Source organism: Phaethon lepturus, unplaced genomic scaffold, assembly GCF_000687285.1.
Source record: "Phaethon lepturus isolate BGI_N335 unplaced genomic scaffold, ASM68728v1 scaffold24106, whole genome shotgun sequence".
Taxonomy (NCBI): Eukaryota; Metazoa; Chordata; class Aves; order Phaethontiformes; family Phaethontidae; genus Phaethon; species Phaethon lepturus.
The window spans coordinates 1-12237 of NW_010547229.1; the positions used below are offsets into that span (position 1 = coordinate 1).

Here is a 12237-nt window from a genome sequence, read left to right on the forward strand (position 1 = left end):
GAACGAGGGAAATTAAAATAAAGGGATTTGCTGTCCCAGAGTCCTCCCGGTGTGTTGGTTTCACTTGGATGAGCTGCTTCGACATGCCTGGGGTCCAAAACCTGCTGGCCGCCGAAGGAACCCCAGAAGGAGACCTGGGGGAGGAGGATGGCTGATGCTGAGCGGTGGCATCTTGGGATAAGGCAGGTGACGGTGCCACCAGTTCAGTTTTGGGGCTGGAAGGTGGTAGAAGTAACGTCCGGCTCGCTCTGCCGGCGGGGAGAGGCTGGTCCTGGGCCTCGGTCGGGCTTTGGAGCCGAGAGAAGGGCTTTTCCCTGGAAATCTTTCGGGTGCCAATGGTGTTTTGGCTGGGGAGCAGCGCGGGGTCGTCACTGCCAGAGCCCCCCCCTCGGGCCAGGTCCTCCTGTCCGCAGGACCGCTGGCGGAGGATGCGGCAGGGTTTTACTCGGCACACCTCGGCGTTGTTGTCCGTCGCTGACCGTACCTGTTTGAGCAGCACCATGAGATGTGAGGCTCTGCCGTGCCTTCCGCTGCTTTGCTTGACCGTGGTCCTTCCCGTGGGGCGAGCTGTGGATTTTGTCTTGCCCTCACAGCCCACAGCTCAAGAAACATCCTTTCCCCGCCGTCCCTTTCTCGCTTGGAGCCTGCGGGGCGGACGCCCCGGATTGCTGCACGTATTCACCAGCATCCTTATAGTCATGTTGCTCGTGCCGCGCCCCGAATTCGTGTTCCGCAAGTCAGACGGTTGTCCGTCCCGCGGTTCTGGTTGTCCGTCCTGCGGTTCTGGTTGTCCTGCGCTATGAAGTCGGGAGCAAGCGGAGCGTGCTGCGGCCGTAGAGGCAGAGGATGGTGTCTGGAGCATGCCCACCACCAGCGCCGCGGGCATGGCTCTCCCCAGCCCTGGCTGCTTTGGGTCTGCGTGACAGCCAGCCTTTCCTCCGGTTCTCCTTGTGCCCCGTGATTCCTCCCTGTCCCCGCCGTCTGGCCCCAAACATGCCCGAGAAACTCTTTATCTCCCAAAATTGTTTGCCAGGGCTCAGGGTGCGCCCGTGCAATGAGCAGCAAGCGCAGGGACCAGCCTCGCTGCTGGGGCCAAAGTTGGAGGGTCTCGTTTTCCAGCTGTTGAAGGCCAAGGCGTTGGGTGTTGATGGTTTGCAGGCGAGCAGAGCTCCTCTGGCCTCCTCCTGCAGGATTTGGCCCAAGGGCCCTGAGTCTTGCTGGCTGTCAACTGGGGCTGCTGGTGGCTGCTTGCATGTCCCCATATAGCGTTCGGGCTGGTGGTACCAGTCCTTCCAAATGTCCTCCTTGACTGCACGCCAAGGAAGGGCAAAGCTTTGTCAAACCAGCTTCCAGCTGCCGATCGGCTCTCAAAACCCGGCTGTGTGCGTGGGGTGGCTCGGTCAGAAGACTCATCCCTGATGTTGGGAGAGGCGGTCCGGCTCTGCTCTGATGGGAGCATTAGAGCCGGACCAGGTGGGAAGACAGGACGCTGCTTTGGTCGGAGCTGAGTGACTCCGAGCAGGGTCACGAATGCTGATCCGGGTGGACGGCGGGCGAGTTCATGGCTTGGCTGGATGCCCCGTGGACTCGGGTGTCTCAGAACTCCCCGCTGCCCAAGCACGTCGTCTCACAGCCAGGCCAGGGAAGGCGTTTGGTGGCCGTTGCCTCGCGGAAGCCTTTGCGATGCTTCCTGCGCATCCGTGCCCCAGGGCTGCCCCGGGGCCAGGTTGGGAGTACGATCACGCACGGTTAGGAGCGCAGCCAGGCAAGGTTGGGTGTGTTGGCCATCTCCAAGGGCCGACCTCTGAGGAAAGCAGCCCCACGTTGCTGGGAAGTGGTGGACACCGTCAGGAGGCACTTTTGGAGAGCCCCCCTCAAGGGATAGCAGGGCTGGCCGTGGTGGGTCTCGGGGTCCTGTCCCCCCGCAGCCGGCCGGCCTGGGGCAGTGCAGTCAGGGGTGATGCGTCCATCGCAGCCGTGCCTGTGCAGCCTCTGCAGAGGCTCGTTTTAGGAGGTTTCCTTGGAAACCCGACAGCCAGCACGAGGAGTGAGCGTTCCCAAGACGGCTTTGGCCCAGGCGGGTGGTGATGGGGGCAAGGCTGGGGGAAATGGCTTTCCCTGGGGCTGAGCTGCTCCAGCTCTGCATGGGGAAGTGGGGTGCTTCGGCAAGCTCTCAGCGGCTGCCCTCCTGTTCCCAAAAGCCCTTGCCCCCCTGCTGCGGCGTGCCTGCAGACCCTAACCCGGGGCTTTCTCTTTGCAGGAGCAGGAAGATCCAGATCCGAAACATCCCCCCCCACCTGCAGTGGGAGGTAAGGAGCGGACGATCCTAAAAGCATCCTAAAATTTATCATCTCCTCCTCCTTCAGCCGTGCCGAGCAGCAAGCTGTGGGGCTGGAGCTGGTCTGCACGTGGGTCGCTCTTCACCTTCCCAGTGACCCCAGGAGGGAGGTGGAGTGTGAACTGGGCTCCGTCTCCTGCCTGCTTGTGGGTCCTGGAGCCGTGGGGCAGCTTTGAGCAGTAGGGCATCATTGGGATAATGGGATGCAGTTGGGTGGTGCTGGCTCTTTGGAGGGTGTCTGTGGGTGATGGGCTCTGCTCCCTGCCTGCTCCCTGCCTGCTCCCTGCCTGCCTCACCTGGCCTGTTTGCTGCTCTCTCTCCCCAGGTGCTGGATGGCCTGTTAGCTCAGTATGGGACGGTTGAGAATGTAGAGCAAGGTAAGACGGTCCACCAAGGTCCTCATCTCTACAGAGGTCCCAGCACTGCTCCCCAGCTCTGCCCATGCCAGAGAAAACCCAGTGGGGTGAAACCTGGTTTTCCCAGTCACTGGTACTGGGCTAAAATGGTTTTTCCCTGTGGACGGAAGCCCTGCTGACGGAGGGTGGGGCCACGTCCGATGGTTGGATGGCACCAGCCGTTGGTCCTCCATCGCCTGGGGCTTCTCCTGGTTGCTGGCAAATGAAAACTCACTTGTCCCCACAAGTGAAAAGGAGCTGAGTGTTGTTCGGGGCTCGCTGGTGGACCAGTGATGTCTGGCTGTGCGTCCTCCTTGGCGAGGGTGGCAGGATCCAGCCTTGGCATCTTCTGATCCTTTGCCAGCCCAGCCCCATCCTCGTGCTGGGAGAAAATACAGTGGTGGCCAAGCGTGCCCCTGCACGGGGCTGTCCCCCATGGACAGGCATTACCCTCCCACCGTCCCACCCTGCATTCCCCCTCCGGGCCGTACTGGGGGGGCTGGGAGCATCATCGTCATCTCTGTCCTCCCCTGCTCTAACGCTCCTTCTCTTGCTCTTCCCGCAGTCAACACAGACACAGAAACAGCCGTTGTCAACGTAACGTACGCAGCTAAAGAAGAAGCAAAAGTGTAAGTGGGTTTTGTTTTGTTTTGTCCATATTTTCACGCCACCTGAACTTTTCCCAAGGAATCCCAGGTATCTCCCAGGCTTCCTGCCTTCTCTCTCAGCCTCCTTGGGTTGTTTCTAAGCTCTTACAGTGTAAACTTCAAGCCTTAAGGACTGTCTGTGTGTCTTCTCAAGATGCGGTAGGCAAATGTCGGTTTTATCTTGAGCTGTGTCATCTCACGTGTCTTCCACCAGCAGTCCTCTCTTCATCCCACCGCTCGGCAGTCTCCTGCCTTCTCTCCTTGCATGGGAGATGGGGTTTCTCGTGGTGCCCCACCATACATGCGCATATACTGCTGGACCAGCTTGAGGCCATCAGCCCTGCGATGGTTCCCTCTTCCTCTGTGCCTTCTCTTCTTGACCCCAAGGGCCTCCCAGATGTGCCATCTTGCAATTCCCTTTGGACACCGTCCTCCTTGCAAGGCCATCTGCCGAGTCACAATGGCCTTGTCTTCAGGGAGCAAAGCGCTCTAGAAAGTTGAGGACCAGGTCAGGTAAGTAGTTGATCAAGGAGTCGTCTTCCCAGGTTGGAAGTCCAGACCTTAACTGGGAATGCACCGGATTAATTGCCAATCCAGCCACCCAGCCCGAGCCGCTGAAGAGGTGGAATGTAGTAAAGGAGGTGGGAGAGATGGTGAAGAAACGCTGCAGTGATGGGAGGTGTAAGTACCCCTGGCCATCTGGGGCATGTTCAAGTTGGAGACCAAAACGTTCAGGGACTGTCACCTCTGGTGTCCTGGAGCCCAGAGAAACCGGCTGATTGACTTCTGAAAGGCTTTCGGGAAATTCTTCTGCCATGGACAAGAGAGAGGGCCTTTGGGTGGATGAATAACAGGTTAGAGGAGGTCCATGGCTGGTTTCTGCAGGAGAGGGAAGAGCAGCAGAGAGTAAATTCACCTGCATGTTGGGCAGAGGAGCTGTAAAGAAATGCCACCCATGAAGAAGATCCTGACAAGGATGGAAGAACCCCTCGAGGCTGTGCATCGGTGCTGTAGGGCTGTGCGAAGACATGCCTAAAGGCTTATTGTAGCCAGCAGAGGAAAAAAACCCACAAATTAGGGGTTATTTCAGAAATGTGAGGACTATTCAAGCAAAATGCTGTGTTACAGGCTTGTAGAGACTTCAGCCCTGTGCTGGACACCACCCTAAGTTGGCTACGAGTAAGTAGTGAGGACATCTCACACTTGGTGGCCAGGGTATTTTTGATGTGACCAAGAGCCAGGCAAGGAGAAGCCTTTGCCAGAGTCTGTTTGCTGATGGACGTTCCAGCAGCTTCTCACCTGAGTTGACCATCACAAGGTTGGGCTCGTGAAGATGGAGATGGGGAGAATGATCTGCTGGTCCAGGATGCCAGAGAACAGTCCACCTTGCTCCAGCTGGGGTGGCCACGCTGGGCGTATGGCCCAACCTCAGATGGCCAGAGGAAAGTGGTTGCCACTAGGCGAAGGGAAGGTGCCATGGACCACAGATAAACAACGCATGAGCTGCCATGTCTTGGGGTGTCTGGCAAGAAAGGAAGACGAAGAGTCTCGCCCACACAGCAATGAGTGATGCTTTGGGGTGAGAGTCTTCAGGATTAGCGAAGATGCTGTAGTCCATCACATCCAGCCGGACTGATGCCTGCCTTGGGTGGTGCTCAGCAGCTCCACGCAGAAGCGAGTGATGGGAAGAAAGGCCAGGGCGGTTCGTGGCTACGTGCGCTTGGTTTAGAGCCTGCTGTGATAGGAACAAGTTAAAGGAGGACTTTGGCAGAGAAATGGGATGGCAGGGCACTGCGCTGATTTTGGAAACGGACGGCAAAGCTGCAGAAGTCCTCTTTGGATGTGAAGTTCAGGAGCTGCTTGCAGGGGTGCATTGATACACCCGCCTGTAAGTAGCCAAAGCAGGACGCGGTAGGAGGAGGAAAGAAGTATGGCTGAAGCCATCACTGCTTGCAGAAGTCATGGCAGACTCCGGCACAGCTGAGCATCGCACCACCGAAGAGGAGCTTGGGGGATGAAGAGCTGCACCCCTGGCCTCACCGAGCTGGGAAGGGAGGGTTCCCGGCAGAGGGGCACCACGTGCCGCGTCCTTCTCCTTGGAGCGGCACTCTTATTCAGAGCCCCTCTGTCACCATGTCCATGTCCAAATGTCACCATTCTTCCGTGTCTAAAAAGCCCACAAGAGCGTTTCCATGCTGTGTGATAGCTTCTGGCCAGCACTTTCCCTGGGTGAAGTGGGAGGCCCCCAGGCTGGCATCCCACCTCTGCTTTGGGGGGACAAGCCGTGTGCCAGCCCTGGCATCATCCAGGTGGGAGGGGACATCGTCCCACCACGCTATGGGGCTTGCTTCGCGGGGGGAAGTGAGGGGCTCTGGCTGTCCACAGCCACCTTCTCCAGACTGGGGAGGGACCACGGTCTACAAGGGCAAGTTCTGGAGATGCACCCGTCCCTGGAGAGCCCCTCACCGCCCTCCGCCTCTCCCTTGCAGAGCTATTGAGAAGCTGAGCGGCCACCAGTTTGAGAACTATTCCTTCAAGATTTCCTACATCCCGGATGAAGAGGTGAGCTCCCCTCCGCCCCCTCAGCGATCCCGCCGTGGGGGCCACTCTTCCAGGGAGCGGGGCTCCTCCCCGGGGGGCTCCTCGCAGCCCAAACAGCTCGATTTCCCACTGCGGATGCTGGTGCCCACGCAGTTTGTTGGTGCGATCATAGGAAAGGAGGGCTTGACCATAAAGAACCTTACTAAGCAAACCCAGTCCAAGTAAGTACCTCAAACGGTTTTGTTTCCTTCCGTAGGGTGCTGTAGGTCCCCCAGCATGGGTCCTCCCTGCACTCGGGGCTTTTGAGTGCCGGCCAGCGCTGTTTTCTTGGGGTGCAACTTTCACGGGGTGGTGGCCGAGCCCGTGTCCTAAACCGTTCCTGCTGGCCGGGGTGGGGGGTCTGGGTGCGGCAAGAGGGCGATGCACGCCGAAAAACGGCCAGGAATGGGTTTCTAAAGCCTAATCATGAGAACAGCTGGGGACGAGGCTTTAGGGAAAAATGGCAAGTTTGGGGATAAAATGCTGAAGGGGGATCCCAGGGACAGCAGCCGGTGGTCTTTGCCCTTGGGATTTGCTCATCCCGCAGTGCCCCGTGTGGGCTAGAGCTGCTGGAGGGGGAAAAGGGGCACCGTAGGAGCGCTGCCTTGGGAAGGACGGGTTCTTTGTAACTGTTTGAAGCCTTTTTTTTGCAGTCAAAACATTTTTGGTTTTGAAGGAAAAAAAAAAAAAGGGAGGGGGCTGCCTTGACAAAATTTTCCGTGTTTCTCTTGTCAATGTTCACATGGATTTCACCTCTGATTTTCTGCATGGTTTTCCTGCATGGTTCGTTCCTGCCCAGATTCGTTTGTGTTTAACCCAAAGCTGTCTTCTCCCATGCTCATCATCCTGAACCCGGTGGTCCCACAGGATGTAGGACTCCTGTACCAGAACATCCTCCAGGGCATCAGTTCTCAGAGTTCATTAGTTCTCAGAGAAGCTTTTAGAGGCAAATTATTTGGTAATAGCGCGTCCACTTGAGCAGGAGGTAGGAAGACGCGCTGCTTTGCAGCTGAGCGAGCCAAACCCCAGCGATGGGTTTGCAGGAAGAGGTTTGTACGGAAAGGGGTCAGATGTGTAGGGAGAGGAGCTCTTCGAGCACAGCTAGCCCTAGAGCGTGGCCACCTAAGTAGCCATGAGCTGGTCCCAGTTGGCTGCAAGCCCTGCTTCTCTAGGTGAGTCCCCTGGCGTGATGAGCAGCAGATCGTAGCTGTGTCCTTGCCACCCAAGACTGGCAGGTTGCCCTTTGCAAGCTCAGGCCTGGCGAGGAAGGTGAGAGGTGCTGGCTGATGGTTTCTCCTGACCGCAAGGCCAAACACTGCTGCCTGCTGCCCCTCCTTGTGAGTTGGCTTCCCATGCCTGCCCTGAAGACCTGGTGCTGTGGAGGAAGGCCGTGCTCCGTGCTCTCGCCTCTCCTGACCTGCCTGAGCAGGCCACATGCCATGGCGGACCACCACTTCCGCTCTAGCCTTGGGGAAGGGGGACCTCATGCACCCAACCCAGGCAGTCACAGGAGGTCGTTGCCTTCAGTTTGGGGTGTCAGCCTGCAGCTCTGTCCCTGCTAAGGCCACCCTCACCCACCGGTGTGATGATCCTGGGGATGAGGCTGCTGGTGACATCCTGTTGCCCAGCCCCTGCTCCCACCCAGAGCGACGTTGGGTCCTGGATTCCTCTGGTCATGCACGACTTCGCTCCTGTCTCCACACACAGTGATGCCCAGAGCTGCTCCTGAGTTCCAGGGGACAAAACTGTCCCCAGGTTGAGCCAGCTTCTTCCTTGGCTGAGGAGGAGCCCAGACCAAGAGCCCACCCCACCAGACAACCTTCCACAGTGGTTGCAGCCCTTGTAACTTGAGGAGGAGAGGACCATTGCTACCAAGCAGCTATGCGGCCAAGGATAACCCTACGTGCACGCCGTACCGTCCACTTGGAGAGGGCTGTCCCTCATGGCCACCGCTCTCTGAAGCGTTCCCAGCCCCCCTGTAAGGTGTCTTGGAGGTTTTTCCTGCTGCACCATCGGCAAACCTGCCCTGTCCCTCTCCCACCATCCCTGTTGTCAGCTGCCCCGGTCTCCCCTGCCTGCAGGGTCCCAGGCAGCTGCTGGTGCCGTGAGGGGGTTGAGGATCACCTTCTCCATCTTCCCGTTGGACTGGAGCTGTGCAGTAGCAGCACTGGGATGTGCTGGGAAGTCCAGAGTCCTCCTCCACCCTCCAGCGATTCAGGGCAGGACATGCCTGAATGCAGCGGCCCCTTCCTGGCACCCCATCTTCTCTCTGCAGACTACGCTCATGCCTGCCCATCCACGTTTGGGGTGGGTTGGAGATCAGCCAGAAACCTGGCCCATGTCCCTCTCCCAGGCTTGTCCAGGCTTGTCACTTTGGTGCATCCAGGCAGCCCATCCGTGGCTCTTGACCCTTCTTCGGTACAAAGGCTCCGCTGCATGCTCCGTCTCCACCAGCCTCAACTGCTCATGGGTTCAAGAAGCTGCCTGAGCTCCTGTCTGTGGGGTTTGTTGGGGCAGCCATGGCTTCCTCATCGGTTCCCTCTAGCTGGGAGCGTCAACCCAGCGTGACGTTGCGGCACTGCTCTGGAGCATGGGCCTGTCATTGCCTCTTGCGGCACGTCGTGGTGCGTTTGCAGTCTCCGTGGTGGAAGGGGTGGCAGTGGGTGTCACCGTGCCTGCTGGGCGCTGCCTCTGGAGGAATACGTCCTCCAAGTCAACCTTCTGGAGCTCCACAGCTGGGAGAGCCTTAGGAGGGTGTCACGCACGAGCGACAGGATGCGGACTGGGTCACCGTGTGCTGTAGACACAACCAAAGGGCAGAGGGAGCCTGGTGGTGCTGGTGCCTTTGCACAGTCTGAGCAGGAGCGCTCCCCTGCCCAAGCTGCTCTGGCTGAAGCTGTAGGAGATCTGGAGAGATGTAACCTGCAAAGGGGATCAAACTCTGTCTTCATTCCCTCTTCAGTGCTCAGATAAAACCACCCTGGGGTCCCTTTTGAGGCTGGTGGGATCAGGCCAGTTCCTCATCTCAGGGGAGGTTCACCCAGCTGCTCCCCATCTACCTGTAGGTGAAGCATCCTTGCTCCTACGCGCTGGTTCATGAGCTCCTGGAAGAGTTGACCCACACAAACCCACCGTGATCCTGCAGCATCCAAATGTGGTGCTGGTTAGGGGGCATTCTGCACCGCAACCCTTGGCCTTGCATGCACAGCAGCACCTGTGAATGATCCCCGTCAGGACGGGGACCTCATATGAAAACAGACGTGACCAGAGGGTGCCGTGTTGGAGCTGAGCGCTGGTGGCATGCACTGGGTGGCTGAGTGGCCACTACTACACCTTCTCAGAAGATCTGTGCCAGCCCAGCCCTGGCTGCGGCAGCGACAGGGACCCCAAGGTGGTGGCCGATGGCAGGATGGCTGCACGGCATCATCCTCTGGTGGAAGGAGCGTGTGGAGTCACGTGGAGAAGATGGAAAGGTTGCTTACCCCTGTTTTTCAAGACGCGTGGTTGAAGCGCACGAGTCTCCTACCCTGCTTTCCTCTCTCCCTCTCTCTCAGGGTCTTTGCCAGGTATGGTTGAGCGGTGAGGAGCGAGCTGGAGGCACATGCCTCCTCCCCGCCATGAGCTGAGGGGAGGACCAGAGGAGCTAGAGCACGGTTCCTGCCGGTGCACAAGGGAGAGCTTTCTGGTCTCCCGTGGAAGGGCGTGAGTACGAGCGCTGTTGGTGACGCGTGCCTCCGTGTCGTGACAAAACGCTGCCTGGGGGTAAGTTGTCTCTGTCCCAAAGGACACGTAACTGTCATGGCAGCCGCTGGGCGCTGGAGGTGTTGGGCAGAGAGCGGTTGAGGTTGGAAGGGATCTCTGGGGACCTCTAACCCGGTCTCCTGCTCCAAATGGGGCTGGTGTCAAAGATGATAGACCAGGTTGCTCAGGGCTTTGTCCAGTTGAGGATTTGTTCTTACCCCATCTTGATGCATCATTTGATGTTGATTGACATCCCTTAGCTCCCAGGCAGGCCTTCAGGTCATAAAGGCGAACGTAGCTCAAATCCATCTAAACCAGCCGAAGTGAAACACTGCCTGGGCTTGCATGAGACCAGGTGATGGTAGATGTACCAGGTTCACCCCAAAGCTTGAGCAGGTGTTGAGATGAGCCTTCCTCTGAACCGTGAGCTCTTGAAAGCCTTCATGGGATGCCAGCGCATCTCAGGGGGCTTCTCTCTGCTGGTTGTTTCGCCCTAGGGTTGACATCCATCGAAAGGAGAACGCCGGCGCTGCCGAAAAGCCCATCACCATCCATGCCACGCCAGAGGGGTGCTCCGAAGCGTGTCGCATGATCCTTGATATCATGCAGAAGGAGGCTGATGAAACTAAATCGTAAGTGCAATAGTCAGTGCCCCTGGCTCAGCAAAACGGGCAGGTTTGGTGGAATGGAAGGTAAATTCAGCCATCGGTGGTGAAGAAGCCATCTTCTGTCACCCCCTCCCCAGAGGGAACCGCTGGCCTTTGGAGTTTCAGGATAAGAGTCAAGGATCAGTTAACTTCTCTGTGGTGTGGTTGTCAGTGCTGTAGAGACCAGAAGCTCAGGTGGGTCCAAAGAGCATGTAGGCAAACTGGGGGAACAAAACCCCCCATGAAATACAGAATGTGCCATCAGGCTTGGGAAGACCCTGAGTTCCTATTGCCCAGAAGCTGAGGAGATGCAGTGCTGGTTCCCCTGCTCCTTCCACCACTTCGTTAGGGCCCGTTGCTGGAAATTTGGTTCCTGGCCAGATGGGACTTTAGATTTTATTTTTGAATCCATTTTAGAGCAGAAGAGATTCCTTTGAAAATCCTGGCACACAACAGTCTGGTGGGGAGGTTGATTGGCAAGGAGGGCCGCAATCTGAAGAAGATCGAGCAGGACACCGGCACGAAGATCACCATCTCCCCGTAAGTCCTGGTGAACACCACGCCATCCCCCTCCATCCAACGCGTTGTGGGCAGCGCTGGAGCCAGAAAACAGAGCAGTTGCGTCCTCCCGTGCACATTGCCCATCTCGGGTGGGTGTTCCTCATCCCAGGGGGACGGTGACGTTGGGCAGGGAGAGGGCGTGTGGTCCCACGCTGTCTCGGGGGGCAACACTCATCTTTGGTTTGAGGTTTTTTTTTTTTTTTTTTTTTTGGAAAAAAAAGAAAGTAATCGCGTCTCTGGATTTATCTGTGGGGTAGTTTGCAGGATTTAACCATTTATAACCCTGAGCGGACCATCACGGTGAAGGGCAGCACGGAGGCGTGCTCCAATGCTGAAGTGGAGATCATGAAGAAGTTGCGAGAGGCCTACGAGAACGACGTGGTGGCCGTCAACGTAAGCTCCCAGCCCCCCTGCTTGGGATGCCCCTGCTTCAGAGCCACTGCTGAGGTGGCCAGAAGAAAATTGTGGGGCGGGCAGGTTGTCAATCTGTTACGGCAAGGGCTGGCCCTCACCCATCACGTTCACACTGGGTGATGAGAAGCCCAAAAACCCCACTCTGCCTTTTACGCGTTTCTCCATGTCTTTGCTTTCCCAGCAACAAGCCAATCTGATCCCTGGGCTGAACCTTAGTGCTTTGGGCATCTTCTCAACGGGACTTTCCATGCTCCCATCTACCCCTGGGGCCCGAGGGGCTGCGGCGGCCACCCCGTACCACCCATTTGCAGTAAGTGCAAGAGGTTTTGGGGTGCAGGGGATGGGTTCTTGGGGGCAGAGTGGTCTCTAGACTCTCCTGCTGTAGCTCTTGGGTTTGGGTGGACACGGTAGCTATAGGAGGTGTCTCATGGAGAGCCTTGAACAAGAGCTCTGACTCTTGGCCATTTGGGGAAGATGCTCCTCACAGCAGCAAAGTGGAGAAGGCAGTGAATGAACGTGGCTTGTCCCTCCTTGGATTTAGCTCCCTGGGAAGATCGGCTGCGTCCCCATGCTGTGCTGAGCTCGGTTTCACCTGTGATTAAGGACTGGCCATGTCCCAAGGGTGCTGCTCTCTGAAGGTGGCTGGGAGCAGCCTGTACTGATCCTGGCATGGAAGAACCACATAGATGGTCTTCAGTCCTGACCCCAAACCCACCACTGGGTTGCGATGGTGTGGACTCGGTTGTGCCCTGCGGGCCTGGTCCCCGTGGCCACGTGAACCGGGGACGAGCAGCGCGCCCCGTGCAGCCATCGGCCTCGGTCCCTGCCCTGGCACCCGAAGGGTCGCGCTTGCTGGGAGTTGATCTTCACCTGATCTTGTAGGCCAGGCTTTTCCTCTTTCTTGGAGTGCTGTG

General features: G+C 57.8%; 1 protein-coding gene across 1 annotated transcript; it reads left to right on the plus strand.

Annotated features, from left to right (window-relative positions):
* Positions 1–1561: 1561 nt before the first annotated feature.
* LOC104622716 (insulin-like growth factor 2 mRNA-binding protein 2) lies at positions 1562–11633 on the plus strand (the record flags this gene model as incomplete). Its single annotated transcript, XM_010289586.1, has 9 exons — positions 1562–1726; positions 2202–2309; positions 2664–2715; positions 3299–3362; positions 5870–6142; positions 10199–10333; positions 10766–10888; positions 11167–11302; positions 11505–11633. Coding segments are annotated over exons 1-9 (1185 nt in total), but the record flags the coding sequence as incomplete, so codon positions are not given.
* Positions 11634–12237: the final 604 nt, after the last annotated feature.